The sequence below is a fragment of the Patiria miniata genome, unplaced genomic scaffold (assembly GCF_015706575.1).
Source record: "Patiria miniata isolate m_02_andy unplaced genomic scaffold, ASM1570657v1 HiC_scaffold_1, whole genome shotgun sequence".
Lineage (NCBI taxonomy): Eukaryota > Metazoa > Echinodermata > Asteroidea > Valvatida > Asterinidae > Patiria > Patiria miniata.
The window spans coordinates 30,389,782-30,408,239 of record NW_024037047.1 but is presented as its reverse complement, the minus strand read 5'-3'; the positions used below and the strand labels follow the sequence as shown (position 1 = coordinate 30,408,239).

The following is an 18,458-nucleotide window of genomic DNA, read 5'->3' as shown; positions in this document are numbered from 1 at the left end:
TTGCTCTATGCGCGCAAACAGCGCAATGCGTGCGTGTATCCGCTGCAGATGTTTTTGCCGTGACATTTTTGAACCGTCATCGACGCGCTTAAGTATTTCACGTATGTTCTACTTGCACGTTGCATTTAGAGTATACTTTTAAAATTCAATCCATCTAATTTCATTGGGTTCTACAAACACGCACATGAATTCAAAATGTCTGCGCCCAGAGCTGCTTCAAAGCGTCTCCGCACTCAAGAATGAGGAGTTAGCGCTCCAGTAATTTAATAAAGCTCTATGACTACAACACTCCTTTGTATCAAAACATTTCTGATACTCAAGCTTCTGCTTTAGATGTCACTCACTGGTACAGAAATCCATTGCTAAATATACTAATTCAACAACGCCTTTTTCAATGCAAATATTGAAAGAGAAGCTAACTTGTACACCAGTGGCCCCGAAAACATGAAATTACAAAACTTTATTCATTTCTGTGGCAAGAATAGCTCCTTATCATCTAAGGCGACTCCCAGTGGTCGAGCCGAACTCTTTCTCAGAGAACGTTGGTACGACAAGGTCCTCCATGATGGAACGTAGCCAGTTGTGTCCGTTGATCACCTGGGTCGTGGCTATCAGGTACTCCATGGGTCCTGAGGAGAGAAAAAAATATGTGGAAAACGTGTTGGTTGCCTTATTACATCTTCACTGGCATCAAGTTTGCTTGAAGATAAATTTCTTAGCCCGTTCATGCCTGGTACAAGAAAAATGCATTATGTTCCATGCATACAAATAGGCACTTCATTATTTTGTGCGCCACATGTGCTCATGGGATAATATTTTTTATCGTCAGTTAAACTTGTATCCTCGATCCTGATTGGTCCATGGCAACAACAGTGTGATATGAGGCTGCACTGCACGGTCCATATCGCACCCTGCGTTTTGCGCTATTCCAAGATGTGAGCGACATTCCAGCTGCATGCGCTAAACCGCTCAAAGGTTCGTGTAAAGCGTGCTACAATCCCGGCCAAAATGGTTGGGACACTTGGAAATAACCTTAGCCTTCCACGGTCACCCACTCCCCTGCTCCCCCGATCAATGTTGTTCTCTCCAGCTGATGGAGCACACACCGCGCAATGAGAGACAACATTGACGGGGGGCCGGGGGGTTGGGGGCCCAGCGAGATTTGGCCAGGATTGTAGGTCCAACTTTACTGCGCGTCAAGTTTGCTTGAATTTATTATCACGCTCACGCTCGTGGAACATGGAAAATGTAGTGCGCCTGTGTCCTACATACCACGAGGCCGAAGACACAGATGCACTTCATTATTCCGTGTTCCACTCGCTCTCGCGGGATAACTAATAGTATTAAGTGACACGGTCTGCGGGTAATTCTTCAGGTTGTGGGTTGGAGTCCAGCCTGGGGTTACTGTACACGTGCCATTGGGCAAGGCACCTTGTCACTCATTGCTTCTCTCCACCCAGGAGTAATTGGGTACTTGTGAGGGCAGAGATGGTTATTGTGGTTGATTCTAGCTGCTTTGCTCCGACATGGCAGCATCGAGCTGTATACTCTCCAGGGAGCTGAGATTGTCTTTGGAATGTTTCATTGGCCCAATGAGCAGGGTAATAATGATGTAGCGCCTTGAGCACCAATACTGGTCGATAAGTATGCTTTATAAATACACGTTATTGTTGTAGTATCCATTTCTTGTATTCAATTAAGTTCTTTACACGTGTGCCTATCTAAATGTACTCAATTGTAGTCAATGAGTTGCAACAAATAAGCCATTTGTGAGTAACCTATACCCTTTGGGATTAACATTTCAATAACATCTGGTACACTGACTTGCTCAGAATGCTTGGCACATTTTAACTTTGAATTCTCCAGACCAAAGACACTGTTGCTAATCACATGATTCGGGGCAAGCTCTTGCATAGTTACGTAAGAGACGCTCAGCATCAATACATCGCTCACAATGGGTGAGAATGGCACAAAGACACCAGACCATGCCAGAGCTGGGTGTTGCTATCATAAGGCTTGCCCCGAATCACGTGATGTAGTAACAGTCTCTTTGGTTGAGAGAATGCAAAGTTAACACGTGCAAAGCATTGGATTAAGTCAGCGTTCCAGATTTTATTCAAATTTAACTCGCAAATGGCTTATTGAACAGGTGGTGCTCATACTCAAAACACTCTCCTACTAAAACCTTACCATCATCTTGGTTTGAGAGGAATCTGAGGGCAGCCATCTCAGCGTAGGTCACTCCTCCAATGAAGAAAACCAACGTCACCTTCTGGTTGTCACTTTGACTGTCACCTATCGTCCCTGACAAGTATCGAAAGACAAGTATCATGAGAGTGCTGAAGAAGAGGGCTTGGTTCAAACGCGTCAAACGGAAAAAGAAACCTTAAAATGAACTTCAGTTTAACGGGAATGTACACCATTGGCTTTTGATGTAATTTTCAGAAATGAACTATTTGGGGGGTTAGTATAAAAGATCAAATTTTGTTACACTGACATTTTTGAAGTTTTGTGTTCGAAAAGGTTGGAAAAACCAAGAAAAATGAAAATGTTCAAGTAGTCTGGTTCCCTGACTCCACAAAATGGATCAATTTATAGATGATGGAAAATTGTAAGGCAAGGGAACCAGTCTAGCTGGCCTGCACCCGTTCCTGAACATGTAACCAATAGCAAACAAAATTTGGACTGAAAAAAGTGTAAAGTTGGAGCAGTAGTTGAAAAATAGTTAGGTTTTTCCAACGGTGGTCGGCCGACCACCGTTGGAAATGTATACAAAAATACCATTTTCTTGAAAATGACTTCACACCAGGTGCCATAATTTTGACTGTCATTTACCAACATCCAAGTAAGGAATTTCGTAAAAACTTGATAGTTTTATTTTTCGATGTTTGCAAATGTTGTATATTCCCTTTAAAACCTGAAATGCAAGATTAATACATCAAAGTCAAACTTTCAGATTTCCAATTATCTTTGAAATGTATTTGTAAAAGAGCTATGGGAAAAAAGGGACTGTCATTCAAAATAGTTGATCAATTCACCTGATCCTTTGCCAAAAATCACAACTGGTTAATGTCTGTTCAACTTTCTACATATGTAAGTATGCTTCTAAATCTATAATTGCTCATGGAACAACTACAGTGAAATCTTGATAAGTCAAACCGCAAGGGAACAGGTTCAAAATCTGACTTAAGCAGAGTTGTATATCATTGTTATACTACTGAAAGGAATGGGTTATTTGTTTGACTTGACAATTGTTTTGAGTTATCAGAGTTTGACGTATCGAGATTTCACTGTAAAATGGAGATATTTTTTGTAGCATGAATCAGTAAGAATTATGTGTTGTGAGACTTATCTTGAAAGTTATCGTCGTAGGAGTTTCCTCTTATCTGGCAGGCAGGGAAGTAGGTTTGCATGTACAACATGGACAAATAACTTTTGTGAGTAAGTGTTGGCTCTGAAGAGAGTTGGTGCTGAGGGGAGTCAGGTTGGCGTAGCGGTACTTTCCTCGCCTTCCACCGCTGTGACCCGGGTTCGAATCCCGCCTGGGCCAATATGTGGATTGGTTTTTTTCAGTCCCTGCCTGATTCCGCGGGTTTTCCCCAGAATATTCTTCCGGGCTTTTCCTCCCACCTCGAAAACTGTCAACTCTTCTCAATGTCCCCTCTCTGCAGAATTCTTCAGGCTAGGGAGCTACAGAGCCTAGGTCGCTTTTGAGGAATTGTTAGTTTCAGTACCAGAAATAAATAATAATAATAATAAGGTCTTGACATTTCGAGTCTACAGGACGATGGTGTCCATGGGGTACCCGCGAACCTAACTTCCCTCTCCACCACGCAAAGCTTCAAACAACACTTAAGTGGCATGTTTAGTAATCACTTACTTTTCTTCAGCAGGCCGTATGGTATCTGCTGTGTCTCTTCCACCGTGGGTCCAGGAATGAGTCTCAGTACCTCCTCAATGCTACGCCAGCCGGGCTTGGCCAGGAACTGGGCAAGCCGTACGCTGAGCGGGGCATAGCCACTGTACACGTAGGATATGTCGTGAGGATTCTGGGAGAAAGGATGAGACAGCACAGACAAGAAATAGTCAAGAATTGTAAACGTCTAATTTAAGACAACTATTTACAAGGTTTCTGCACCTTTAGGACAATATAAGTTGATGACTTTTCCATGACTTTACCATGACTTTTCCATGACTTTACCATGACTTTTCCATGACTTTACCATGACTTTTCTATGACTTTTCCATGATTATACCCATAACTTTTCCATGACTTTTCCAAGACTTTTCCATGACTTTACCATGACTTTTCCATGACTTTACCATGACTTTTCCATGACTTTACCATGACTTTTCTATGACTTTTCCATGACTATACCCATGACTTTTCCATGACTTTACCATGACTTTTCCATGACTTTACCATGACTTTTCTATGACTTTTCCATGACTATACCCATGACTTTTCCATGACTTTACCATGACTTTTCCATGACTTTACCATGACTTTTCTATGACTTTTCCATGACTATACCCATGACTTTTCCATGACTTTTCCATGACTTTTCTATGACTTTTCCATGACTTTTCCATGAATTTTTTCATAACCAAATTATGAAAATCCAGGACCTAGTTCAGCAAAATGCAAATCAAAAACTGTAAAACTTGTTCTGTAATACTGAATTACAATACCGGGTGTCAGTTCGTGAAACCGAAATTGTTGATTACGCCGTTTTCACGAACTGACATGCACTTGCGCGTGAGTGTCAGTTTGTGGCGTCAGTGACGAATTCAACAAGGATCCCACAGACTTTTTACACCTGCTGTGTATTCCATCTACCAGGGTTAGGGAAAAGAAAGTTACAGAGTGACGGCCTGAATTAGAGATATGTAGTTTCTTGTTGCCGTCTACCTGTTCATTGACGTCTTCAACAACCAGTCTCAGTGTCTTCCTGATGGTGTTATACGTCTTCTGGCCTTGCACCTTCAACAGTCCAATCTTCTCCAGGTTGTTTAACGACACAATGTGCTCAAAGCCGTACGTCTGTTAGTGAAATCAAATAAGCACTCATTAACCATTTTGCGTCGGATGACGTGTATACACGCAAAGGTTTTGAGGTATTCGGAACAGATGACGGATAAACACACAGGGAGCGAGCCCGGAAATATCTGTCAGTGACCCGCTCGCAGCGAGCGAGGCCGGAAATACGAGTGTGCTGCCCGAGGGTGATGGCTTCAACCCGCCTGGCTTGAGGTCGAGTGAAAAATAATCCGAGCAAGGCCGGAAATACGCCTGGCTTGAGGTCAAGTGAAAAATAAATGAACGAGGCCAAAAATACGCCTGGCTTGAGGTCGAGTGAAAAATAATCCGAACGAGGCCAAAAATACGCCTGGCTTGAGGTCGAGTGAAAAATAAATGAACGAGGCCAAAAATACGCCTGGCTTGAGGTCGAGTGAAAAATAATCCAAGCGAGGCTGGAAATACGAGTGTCCTGCCCGAGGGTGATGGCTTCAACCCGCCTGGCTTGAGGTCGAGTGAAAAATAATCCTGCGCCTCGTTCTGTTCTTGTCAAAATAATCCCGGCGCGAACTGGTGAACAGTCTACCATCGTCATTCCTGGGCCGAGTTATAACTAGGCATTTTAGGTGGCAAGAAAGGGACTACAAAACCAATTTCGTAATTTTGTGAAAACGTTTGAAACCTGTGGCATGATGAAGCTATTAAATGGAGCTGTGTAATATGTGACCCGCTCCACAAAAATGAGTCTGTTGTGGCAAAACTGAAATTTTGAGTTAACTACAGTAATAAAATGGGAATGAAATAAGCTTTCATTTGGTATATCATGGGCCTCTTTAGGACGTTTGGTTGCACTGTTGTGACTTTTTAAATTCTGTCAAGTTTTTGCAAAGCAAGAAATGTCTCAATGAAGAAAAAAGGGTTTAAAAATTACAAATACACTGTAACTAACCAAGAAAAGCACCAAAAATCATAATCTTTTTTGTCTTTTTCTTACAATATTTAAATTTCTGTGTAAGATATCTGAACTAAAACTATCAAACAACCAAAATAAAACAAGAACAAAAAATCCAAATTTTGAGCAAATTTTCACTGTTTCCATTTAAAAGTGGTAAAAGCTGGAATTCAAGCTATGCGACATCAGACTCATTTTTGCAGAGCGGGTCACATATAAACTGTATTTGCAGTCCTCTAAGAGTTTTTGAGAAACTTCCAATGCTTAGTCGGGTGTTTGATCTACAACCACTGCTATAGGTCATGCTGACACTTATATGATCAACCAAATTTCTGGAGTCAACAGGCCAGTTTGAATTTGATAGCTCTTGGGAATCACGTAGCTTACAGTTCTAAAAACAAAATCATGTCAGTGAAAGATAAAACCCATCATTAACTACAACAGCAAAGCTGCCATGGCTTGCTGTCGAAGGCGGGAAGGGAGGCTGAAGGTCGGGTTGGGGCTGGGCATGATGGAAGGGGATCAGGATTCAGGATGATGTGCCATGGTGTAGGGGTCAGTTTTATTCAATGCCTACACAACAAACCTTCCAAAACTGACTGAATCTCACCTGTGTGATTTCCCTTTTGTAGAAGTCGTATATTTTGGGCTTGAAACCGTTGTTTGTCACCGACTGCATGCAGAGCAGTCGCAACACCTGAAGGAAAATTGACAGTTTACAGAATATTTACGTGAGGTTGATCTGACTAGTAAACACAATGTCACCATGTAGGGCTATGTTTTAAACATATGTTTAAAGCTGCATTCCCTGTTCTTTTTTTTTCAAATTTCATCCCGATACATAGATTCCTTTTCTAAATTGCTATCCAGCAATACCAAAGATATTCCATTTTGTATGAGACATTAAAGTAAAAAAAATATCAACAGAAACAAATCAATTTTGTTGAAGAACACGGAGAAAGCAACTTTAAGTGGAAGAACTGTTGCCAATTATTTGGAGCGGTGTGTATGGACATGTTTATTGGGGTGCAAGGGCAGTGAGGTTTGGATGTACGATTTGCTAACATTTTGACTAAGCTCCATTCAGATTTGTTACTTGTTAATTACTCCGTCATTTTGCCTCTTAAGAAGAATTTTTTAAGTTCGCAACGTCAGACCGCATTAATTTCTTACATTTGTATATTTCAGGTCAATCCAATCAGTAAGCATTTTGCAGCAGTCCTATTAATTTTCAGATTTGATACTGTTACTTTCTAAATGGGTTATCCTATAAATTCAGGGTTCTAATTGTGACATTTTTCCTGTCCCTGTTACCTCGGAATTTTGTAATTTGCCATGCATGTATAACGGGCTCTTTGGAGGTCAAGGACCAATACTACAGAATACTACATGTGTTGTCCACACTTGTATGGAAAGAAATAAATGCATACTACAGGTTACTACTCAGTAGTATGTTGTAGCTTTGGGTGAGGTTAGGGTTAGAAACTACTTCAAACTCATTTCTATTTGTTGGGTAGGTCATTCACACAATCGCTCTTGGAGGAAGAATCACAGATGTTAGATGTAACAGGGACAGGAAAAACAAGAGGACCCCAAATTTATAGAATGACCCATATATAGACACATGAATCAGCAAGTAGTTAATCAATGGTTTCCACTCAAATGTATTCTGTGATCCTTTGACTACCTTGATCAGTGGCTCTCTCTTGGCAATGCATTCCTCGATGTAATTATTCACTTTGTCCGTGTCTACTCCATTCATGAACTCTGCACAGAGAGAATAAAAAAACACAGCTGGGATCTCATTCAAACCATGTCTTTCCTTAAAGGGAATGTACAACATTTGCTTTTGCTGCAATTTTCAGAAATAAATGGATTTGGAGGATTAGAATGTTATAGCAAATATTGTTAAAATTACTTGTTTCACGTTTTGGGCTTGTAGATGCTGCAAAAGCCAAGAAAACCAATCATGTTCTTGTAGTCTGGTTCCCTGACCCCACTTAAAATGAAACAGAGCAATTAATACACTTAAAGAATTGTAGGCTCAGAGAATCAGTCTAGCAGGCTTGTACCCCTTCACAGGTGTGTAATCAATTGCAAAAAAAACGTGGAATAACTAATTATGAAAAATTGGGAGCAGTTTTTGAAAAAAAGCTAGTTTTCTCCAACGCTGGTCGGCCGACCAGCGTTGGAAAAATACAATTTTTCTTGAAAATGACAGCACACCAGGAGCCACGATTTTACAGGATGCTTTAGACTGTCAATCCCTAACAGTCCAGTAAGGTATTTCGTCATAATTTGATCATTTTGTTTTATGATGTTTGCAAATGTTGTATCTTCCCTTTAACCCTAAACTCTGCCAGGCACAACACAGACACAGTGCATCGGGTGGAAAAGTGCACTTTGATGCATTCAGCTACCAACACCAGTGCATGAATGGCCAGCTCTGAAACAATGAGAGCTAAGTCCCATGGAACAATGCCACAGTTGTATCCTGCGGCATGCGGTGACCACAGACTCTTGAGGATGTGGCCTTGAGACTTTTGGCCAGATGGATCTTGCTACATTTGGCAGGCTTGTCACTTAATCAAGTGTTGCATGTTGCTACGTTTGGCAGGGTTCTAGCAAACATGCCCTGGAGGGTTAGGGTTAATGGAGAAACACAATCTTACATCTTTAATGCAGGTGTTGGACAAAAGTCACAAAACTATTCCAATTTCAAAAGCCCATTTACATTGTTTGTAAAAGTACCCCAAAAAACCAGGAATATTGAGAAGGTTGCTCACCTTGCTGTGTTTGGAGCGAGTCCATGAATGATTCCAAATCTGTCCGTTCCTTGACCAATTCAGCTATGGAAGTATCTGAGATTATAACAAATCCACATAAACACCTAATTTGACAGTTGCGCATGTAAGCTACAATAGGTAATATTGGCCCTCTTTTGAAGTTCTAACGAGGAACTGATGTCACTGTTGGTAGAGCACTAGAATTTTTTCCCCCAGAGTTTAAAGGCGAGTCAAGCTGTTGCTTAAATTTCTCTGGAACGTGTCCAGGACAAATGCAGCGCTTCTTCCGGACAAAGTGAATGATTCTACCCGCAACTTGTCCGGAACTCATCCCGGATACGAATTGAGATAGGCTCTAATACTATTGCTGGTATAAGGTTCTAAAATTTGTCATGTGATTTAGTTCTCAAGTTGGAAACTCTGGTAAATTGTGACCTGTTCTGTCAAAAACAGACGCTTCTGGGCAGAGGTTGAAATTGAGATAGGGCAAAAAAAACGCCGTGGGGGTGATTTTTTTCGATTTTCTATTTTTTGCATATTTGTAATCTTGAACATGTCCGATAAAAGTTTGAAACCCTAATTTGAACTCTAAATATAGTATTTTTGATGATTTGTATATCAGTTAAAGAAATGTCACTTGAAACAGGTCTTAAAAATAGACCCTAAACTTGAACTGCCATTTTCTCCGTTTGCTACTTTTCGACATGATGAACTTCAAAATAGCATAACTTCGCCCGGGAATGACCGGTTTCAAAAATTAAACCACCTATTAAAAGGAAAATGTTCATATTTTAACAACATGCAAAAATCTCATTTTTGACCTTATGCTCAGAAAAGTCTGATTTTGACTGAACAGGCCAAAATTATGTTTAAGAGTCAGCCACAAATAACTATTACGTCAAAAAATACAAATAATCTGAAAGATACTGCCAAGTTTCTTACGAGTTGCTAGTGAGGCCTTGGCCGCCTGTATGTGTGGTAGCTTGGTGACAAACTGTTTGATGTCCCTCACTGTTTTGGCATCTTTGCGTTCCTAGAAATAAAATACGCAACATCCATAGTAAACTTATAATAATATTTGAAAATCAAATGCACCACAGGCCCCAAATTCATAGCGCTGCTTAACAGTCGATTTTGTGCTAACAGAGCCTCGGTCTATTTCATAGAGACTGTTAGCAGTAAGCACAGCAAAAGCACGCTTAACCCCAGAGGAGAAAGTTGCTTAAATCCGTGATGTAACAACAGAAATCTCCATGCACGGGCAACCGTTAGCACATCCACACAACGAAATAGTGCTTAATAAGCAGTGGCATGATTTTAAGCTCAACCTTTCTGCCTTGAGTTGTTTATACTCAGCCGTGCATAAATTTAGGCCTAGATTATACTTGAAATCCTCCCCACTGCTCCAGGATGTCACTGGCTCTCATTTCTGCTTCAACACATATTGACAGTAACTGCTGGAGAATTCTGCAGGATTGAGGCAGTGGTCACCCCTCCAAGGACCACATTAAAAAAAAACCCAGGATTTTGCAGGATTGAGGCTGTATGCAATTTTTACACACAGGCGGTTGGAGGATTTTGCAGGATTGAGGCTGCATCCTAGCAAAATGCCTAGGGAGTTAGGGCTAAACAGTGCCATAAAATTGGGTCCAGGCATTGTAGAGCACTTTCAGAAATTGGTATAAGCGCTATGGACTCTGCGCGCAAGTGCCCCCTCAACGGTTACAAAGGGAGGGGTTGGGGAGACCACTGGCAGGGACACGTGTACGATTTGCTGATGCCCACACTAACAAAAAAGAAAATGAACTCTATTCACAGCAAACCCACCTCATACTGTGCCGACAGTATCTTGGCCTTTCTGCTAAGCTCCGGCCCGACGGCATTGAAGTTCTTGTCTCGGATGACGGCAAACAGCTCGTCCGATGAGTTGAGTATAATCTTCTTGGGTTCTGTCGGCAACTCTTGCTGGGGTTCGTTTTCGTTCTTGCGGACAAACTTTTCGGGTGGGAGTTTAACGTTGGCTGTTCGGGCACGAGATACGAGACATGTGAAAGATAACGTGAATAACTTTGCAGTTGCAAAAGCATGAAAAACCTGCGACAGGGCGTATAGTAGAATTCTCAAATGTGGTCACAAAGTGAAAATTACTCATGGACGAACACAGGGGCGTCAATCGCTTCTCAAAAGTGGGGGGGGGGGGGGACATCCTTGATCAGAACTGATGCGAGCGCAAAGCACAAAGCCCTTACGGCGTGGGGTCCAAGAACCGATTAAGGGCCTGGAAAAAATTTGGATTCTAGATGCTCTGTGGTGTGATCTGAAGCAATTTCTGACCACTTTCCTTCATGTTTTAACCAATATTTTCCTAGCAAAAAATAATAATTTTAACGCCTTTTTTCGAGGTTGGAGTCATTGGATAAGCTATTAAATTCTCAGCTAAAGGCGTAGGGTTCGGGACCTGAAACATTTTAGATTCTGAATGCTCTGTGGTACGATCTGAGGCAATATCTGACCACTTCAACCAATATTTTCTTGACAAAAGATATGTTGTAGTACCTAATATTGCCCTGTAAATGAGACACAAGTTCAAAAATCTGGGGGGGGGGGGATTTGATATTGTGTCCCCCATCCTTCAAAAAGTAAGGGGGACATGTCCCCCCCCCCCCCATGATTGACATCCATGGACGAACACGACAATGAATCCAAACTGTGCTACTCACTGTTGTGTATTCCATATATCTCGTCAATCAGTCCCTCGTAGGTCAGCTGCGTGGCCAGAGGGGTCAAGAGGTCAACCGTCCGGTCAATCAGTAGGAGGGTATCGATCTGGGGCTGGACTTGCCTCTCGTTGCCCGCCATCTCACGACGCAATCGCAAGATGGTATCGGCAACATGCTGTGTGGTCAGAAAATCAAAACAGAACCTGTAACACATGCAAGAAATGCCTAGCTACAATCTTGTAATGGACTTGTGACGGACTTGTGGTGACTTGTGATAGACTTGTGATGGACTTGTGATAGACTTGTGATGGACTTGTGACGGACTTGTGATGACTTGGGCTTGACTTGTGATGACTTGTGACTTGTTATGACTTGCGATGGACTTGTGATGGACTTGTGATGAACTTGCGATGACCTTGTGATGGCTTGTGATGGACTTGTGCTAGACTTGTGCTGGACTTGTGGTGGACTTGTGATGGACTTGTGATTGAATCAAGAACAATACCAACTATCTCACACATCTAACCTTTGACAATGTCCCCTTGCCATAGATCTTGGGAATGATACCGTACAATGCTTGTATCTTCATCAGAGCCTTGGCCACGTAGAACATTGTGGTCAGGTCATTTTGCAGGTAGCACTCCTGTTGACATGATCACAAATTGGAAGATCAATTATGCTAATTTAAGAGTTTCTAAATTGAAACTCTTTCTAAATCTTTGAACAAACATACATGTTAACTGGTGTTTTGTCTTGAATAAAATTTGAGTTTTTCAAGGAAAAAAGTCATAACAATTACCTCACTGAAGAAAAGCTCCGAACAAATTGGTCGCTGTTTTTAGGACACAATTATACATTGGTGCAAAGGTAAGATGTTGATCAACTTGACCTGACCTTGAATGATTGTTCCATCTCCATGGAGAGTACGTCACTGTCAAACGGCAACAGGTCCAGGGTGTATTCCCCCACAGTGGTCAGTGTGCCGTAAACACCGAGCTCCTGGTGAAATGAGAATACACCAACATCCCGACAAATGAGAAATGCCGATATTTTGTAGCATGGGATTGTTAAGTTGCGTTTCCATGCTATTTGTGAGTTTCATCCCAACAAAATAGATTTCTTTTCTAAACTGCATATTTTTCTAGCAATACAAAAGTGATTCACTTTTGAATCTGACATCAAATGAAAAAAAAATGGCCTTTGTTTTATAGCTACTGAATTATTATTTTACAATTTTTGACTGCCAGACAAAAATTCAAAGGTCCAAAATATTGGTTGATCCCTGCTCGATTTTATTCCTTCCAACCTTCAATGCTGTAATCTTGATTTGAGATATTAAGCCAAAGTCATCGAGGTATAAATTTCAAATCAACAACTTTGCTCCTTTTTCCCCCTCCCACTTAGGTTATTTGAGGTATCCCTAACTGCTTTAAGCACCCTGAATGCAACACACCCAAATGAGAACCCTATGCAACAGAATGCAACACACCCAAAGGAGAACCCTGCCAAATGCAATAGAATGCAACACACCCAAATGAGAACCCTGCCAAATGCAACAGAATGCAACACACCCAAATGAGAACCCTGCCAAATGCAACACACCCAAATGAGAACCCTGCCAAATGCAACAGAATGCAACACACCCAAATGAGAACCCTGCTAAATGCAACAGAATGCAGCACACCCAATTGAGAACCCAGCTTAATGCAACAGAATGCAACACACCCAAATGAGAACCCTGCCAAATGCAACAGAATGTAACACACCCAAATGAAAACCCTGCCAAATGCAACAGAATGCAACACACCCAAATTAGAACCCTGCCAAATGCAACAGAATGCAGCACACCCAAATAAGAACCCTGCCAAATGCAACAGAATGCAACACACCCAAATGAGAACCCTGCTAAATGTAACAGAATGCAACACACCCAAATGAGAACCCTGCCAAATGCAACAGAATGCAACACACCCAAATGAGAACCCTGCCAAATGCAACAGAACGCAACACACCCAAATGAGAACCCTGCCAAATGCAACAGAATGCAACACACCCAAATGAGAACCCTGCTAAATGCAACAGAATGCAACACACCCAAATGAAATCCCTGCCAAATGCAACAGAATGCAACACACCCAAATGAGAATGCTGCTAAATGCAACAGAATGCAACACACCCAAATGAGAACCCTGCTAAATGCAACAGAATGCAACACACCCAAATGAGAACCCTGCCAAATGCAACAGAATGCAACACAACCAAATGAGAACCCTGCCAAATGCAACAGAATGCAACACACCCAAATAAGAACCCTGCTAAATGCAACAGAATGCAGCACACCCAAATGAGAACCCTGCCAAATGCAACAGATTGCAACACACCCACATGAGAACCCTGCCAAATGCAACAGAATGCAACACACCCAAATGAGAACCCTGCCAAATGCAACAGAATGCAGTGAGCTAATACATGCCAGCCTTGGAACCAAAGCTACCCTGCCAAATGCAACGGAATGCAGGGGTGCAATACATCAGATCAGGACACTGCTAAATGCAACAACTTGCAACAACTTTTTACCACTGGTGCATTCTGTTGCATTTAGCAGGGTGCGGGTTAATTTACATTACCCACTTTCAAAACTGTAACCCACTAACAATATTTATACCTGAATCAAATTTGGACGAGAAATAGCGGTCTTGCTCTTTAATCCAGAATCCATGTACTAATCTGATGTTCAGGTAACAATGTAAGGGTGACACCACGCCTACCCCCATTTTTCCCAGCTTGACTCCGCCTCCCCCCCCCCCCCCCCCCTACCTACCGTCAGTTTCTTCTCGCACATGAGGCTTTTCCGAGGCACAAAGAAGATATGGAACTCCATGTGGAATCTCCCCGCCGCCTCCTCGGTGCGCCGGATGGCATCGGCCACGATCTCCATCAGGTCCAGCCGGGGACGGACGAGGAAGATGATGTTCTGAATGATCATGCTCCCCTGCCCCGAGCCGGCCGAGATGGGCAGGCGGCCTGGCCGCAGGGGGAACATCTTGTCCACCTCATGCTCCTGATTAAATAAGGAAAATTTCAGTATGAAAGTGAACAGCAATAATGACACTGGGAATAATAATAATAATAATTTGGGAGGCTAATCATCATTACTCGCAGCTGGTATGCTGAATTGAGAAGGACGCGGCTACAACGTGGTCGGGCCGCTGGCACGTAAAGGCGCCTATGGCTGCCGGCCACATCGACCCATATATGACCACGGAGCACAGCCTGAGATCGAAAGTGTTTGATTTTTCAGGAGGGATGAAAACCGGAAGGCCAGGAGAAAAACCCTCGTGGCACAGGAGAGAACCAATGCACAACTCTACTCACATGCGATCTGCGGCCAGGATTCGAACCATGGTCACCTTGGTGAGAGGCGAGCACTTTTACGCACAAGCCACCCACGCCACCGATAGAGCCTCAATAACCTTATTTAGAGTCCGTCAATGGTCGGTGCCTTGTTTTCCTTGTGATGTCTGATGAACGGTTATAGTTGCATTCCACGTGGTATTTCAAATTTTAACCCCGAAAACAGATTGTTTTTTGTTTTCTTAAAAGTTTGTCACTCATTAATGAGATATCGCACATAAAAAATCCACCAACATTTCGTTGATTTTCTTTACAACATTCAAATGACATGTATTTTTGGTTGAACAATAACTAATTTGGCTCTCACAGGCCAGTTTCATTTGTGTGCAAAATGAAAGCTTTTCTCAAAGTGTTGCACACACCCAAAATCGAAATAAATTTGATCTGATAGGAGAAAAGCATGGGTATACAATCTTAAAACATTTGCATATATGCATGTATGATGTATACGTAAATACCTTGGTGCCTATTATTTTGCACCACAGTCAGTGTGTAAATCTAAGGAGTAACGTTACTTGATAACTATTAAGCCAATCGGACTAACTTACAGGGAAGATCAAATCATCACGGATTCACAGCAACCAATTTATATGATTTTATGAGTCTGAAGACTAAGAGTAATTCCTTTCCTAGTCTCAGTCCAGACAACAATATGGTGAAGTACGGTTTACCTTTAATAGCGAGTACTCAGCTATGAGTCCAAACGGACCTGTCAAGTGGTCATCCCATACAATGGCCTAGCAAAATAAAAGAGACAAATTTACTTTAAATAATTTCCACTGAGGAAAACGGTGATCGTGTAGTGTAGGGCCCCTGTTTTGTTTCGATCAAATTAGAATCAAGAATTTTTTTTATTAAAAAATGACGCTGTCGACCTAAAGCAGACTTCTCTCAATATAATGACACCTTTTTTGATACGGTAATTGTTTTCAACAGTCTGTTGAGTGTTGGGGTAGAAATTACAATTTTCCTACTTCCAGATTTGGAAGTCTGATTTTCCTAAGCAGTTTACGGGCTGGTTGGTGCCGTGCAGCGCGGCGAGACTTGCATGCTCGCGGTACATCAGGCAAATCACCATCTTATTCTTTATGTTGCGTAATTTTGTCGTTGTCATCGTCATATTTTACCCAAAAATTTCCCTCAACAATTCAAAACCCCACCTTTTATCTGTGACATGTCACCAACTATCATAAATCATAGAGCAAGGAGTGGATTTTGTTCCCTTATAATAGCATAGAGCAATAGGAACCGGGCCCGTAGGCTATAGCCTATATTGACGATCGCCAAGAAAATTAGCGTTCAAACCACGCCCCCTTTTTTGCGACCAACTCGAACTAGGGGCGCTAATCGCAAACGACAAGCGCACATTTTCTTCCAAATAAGCCTGATTTTCAATTATACGAATCCTTACTTTACTCCCGACACACTTATCCAGACATTCTAGTAACTCCCTCCTCGCCACCTCCCTCCAAACGGCCAAATTTATGCGACCACCGCTTAAGTGGGTAGCCATTTCTCGTGATATTTTGCATTCGTCTGTCACCTCAACAATCGCCGGTCTGATCCATAGCTTTTTCCTATCGGGTGTCTGGAAACCATAACCAACATCGTTCTGAGAATCAGTAGCCAACTGAGGGCGCTATTTTCTTTAATGCTGCTGCTGATCGTCGACACCATGGGTAGCTGTGTTTATAGTCAGACAGTAATAAAATGGAAAAGTTAAAAAACACTTTAATGACTAAGGTGAAACTTTGCATGCATGAGCTTTCGTAGCAACAACTACATGTACTTCATCAGATGAAGGAGCTACAAAAGCTCGTGCAAAGTTTAACCTTAGTTAGTCATAAAAGTGCTACATTACTTTCCACAAGTCATATACACTCGTATTTAATTAAAAATAGAATTTACCGCGTCTGGTTGTGGTACAATTTCTGTACATTTTTTTATACAGGCCTAATAATGACATTATATAATAATGAAATACATAATAATGACATTGGAAATGGGAAATAACATTTTGTTCTTGGAGACTTAACAATAGTCGTTTGTCGGTTAGCGACGATCCCGTGCCAGCGGGAGCGGGGCTGTAGTATAAACTCCTCCCTCGATCAACATTTTTAACATAGGGGGGGGGGGGGGGGGCGCCAGCACCTCACAAAATGTACTGGTAGTGAGTGCGATATATCCCCCCCCCCCCGCTTTTGACCATTTTTGTGAGGAAAAAAACCTTTTAGAAGACACCCCGCATCCCAAACCCAGGATATACGCACGGAACAATTACCGTACTTTTTGGCTTTGGGCTCGTCCATAATTTTCTTTTACTCTGAGACTTATTTGCTTTTTCTCAGATAAAACCGACGTCATCACATGTCATGTAACGTCACACTAAAAATTGAAGGCCTATATCAGTAGAACCGATTTGTTTGTAACTTGGTATGTACCTGAACCGGGACGTGTTAATACACGATAAATATTGAAGTGACGTCATGATAACGTCGTTTTGTGTCATGTGACGTTTTATTAGCTACATCTATATAACTTTTGGTAGATAACTTTTGGTTATAATTTGGTACCCGGGTATGTACTTAAACTGGTATGTGTTATAGATGAAAATCGACGTGACGTCATGATTACGTAAGCATAATAATGTTGGAAAATCTGTACAACTTATCTGTTTTGTAAATTTTCAACTCTCGTCAGTTGCTCAGGCTCCGTTTCGAACTCACGAAGGGTAGAAAGAGCAAATCATTCGACGCTCAAAATTTGTCCACTGGGTCCGCAATGAAAAAGAAATGACATCCGGTATGAATTAACTTGAAGAAAAAAAAAGGCACGAGAGGGGTTCGAACCCTCGATCTTCTGTTTACGAGACAGACGCCTTACCACTTGGCCACCGCGCCTCACGGTAACAGTAGGACCCATACCCACTCAAACTTGTTTTCAAATGAAATTTTCAGCGCAAAGTCTATACAGCCATTTCTTTGCCGACCCATGGTATACTTTTACCAACCACGGAAGTCAACTTCGCAAAAATAGCGAACAGTTATAAAAATTATTAAAAAAACAAAATAACCAACAAACGTCATCAAAGACTTAATTTTTAAAAATGCTCTTTTGGAGCAAAGTTTGTTGCCAACCACGGTTGTCGAAATCACCTTGTGACAGCCATACAAAATGGCGCTCAAAGTTTATACGAGAGAAAGGTCTATACATCTTTCATGGCGCGTGTGGTTCGTCTCACGGTGTGCATCCTTGATCAGTTTCTCTGTAGCGTTCTCGTCAGCCGGAATAGCTCAGTTGGGAGAGCGTCAGACTGAAGATCTGAAGGTCCCTGGTTCAATCCCGGGTTCCGGCAGTTAAATTGTTTTTTTTTTTTTAATATTAATTCCAATTGATATGTTTGTGCTTATCAATACTCTGAAATACAAAACAAAATTGACACTGGGAGCGGGGAAAATGTTTTTTTTTTTCTTGGAGACATTTTACAATAGTTGTTTGTCGGTTAACGACGATAATAGTGGCGTATCCGGCGGGGGCGGGGCAATTAATCCCCTCACCCTCCCTCG

At 41.8% G+C, this 18,458-nt stretch overlaps 1 protein-coding gene and 2 non-coding genes across 3 annotated transcripts; 1 reads left to right on the top strand and 2 right to left on the bottom strand.

The window, feature by feature from the left end:
- Positions 1-245: 245 nt before the first annotated feature.
- On the bottom strand, positions 246-16,450 carry LOC119728490 (vacuolar protein sorting-associated protein 33A-like). The gene is made up of 15 exons (XM_038200752.1): positions 16,304-16,450; positions 15,564-15,629; positions 14,300-14,539; positions 12,373-12,477; positions 12,005-12,121; positions 11,479-11,653; positions 10,586-10,779; positions 9,701-9,791; positions 8,759-8,833; positions 7,660-7,739; positions 6,583-6,669; positions 4,913-5,044; positions 3,881-4,049; positions 2,191-2,304; positions 246-629 (listed from the first exon to the last, which is right to left on the bottom strand). Exons 1-15 carry the CDS (start codon positions 16,403-16,405, stop codon positions 493-495), a joined length of 1,884 nt encoding a protein of 627 aa, XP_038056680.1. The 5' UTR covers positions 16,406-16,450; the 3' UTR covers positions 246-492.
- A 1,270-nt stretch (positions 16,451-17,720) lies between these two features.
- Positions 17,721-17,792, bottom strand: Trnat-cgu. The gene has a single exon. It is a non-coding gene; the product is annotated as a tRNA-Thr (tRNA).
- Positions 17,793-18,174: 382 nt separating this feature from the next.
- On the top strand, positions 18,175-18,247 carry Trnaf-gaa. The gene has a single exon. It is a non-coding gene; the product is annotated as a tRNA-Phe (tRNA).
- The last annotated feature ends 211 nt before the right edge of the window (positions 18,248-18,458 follow it).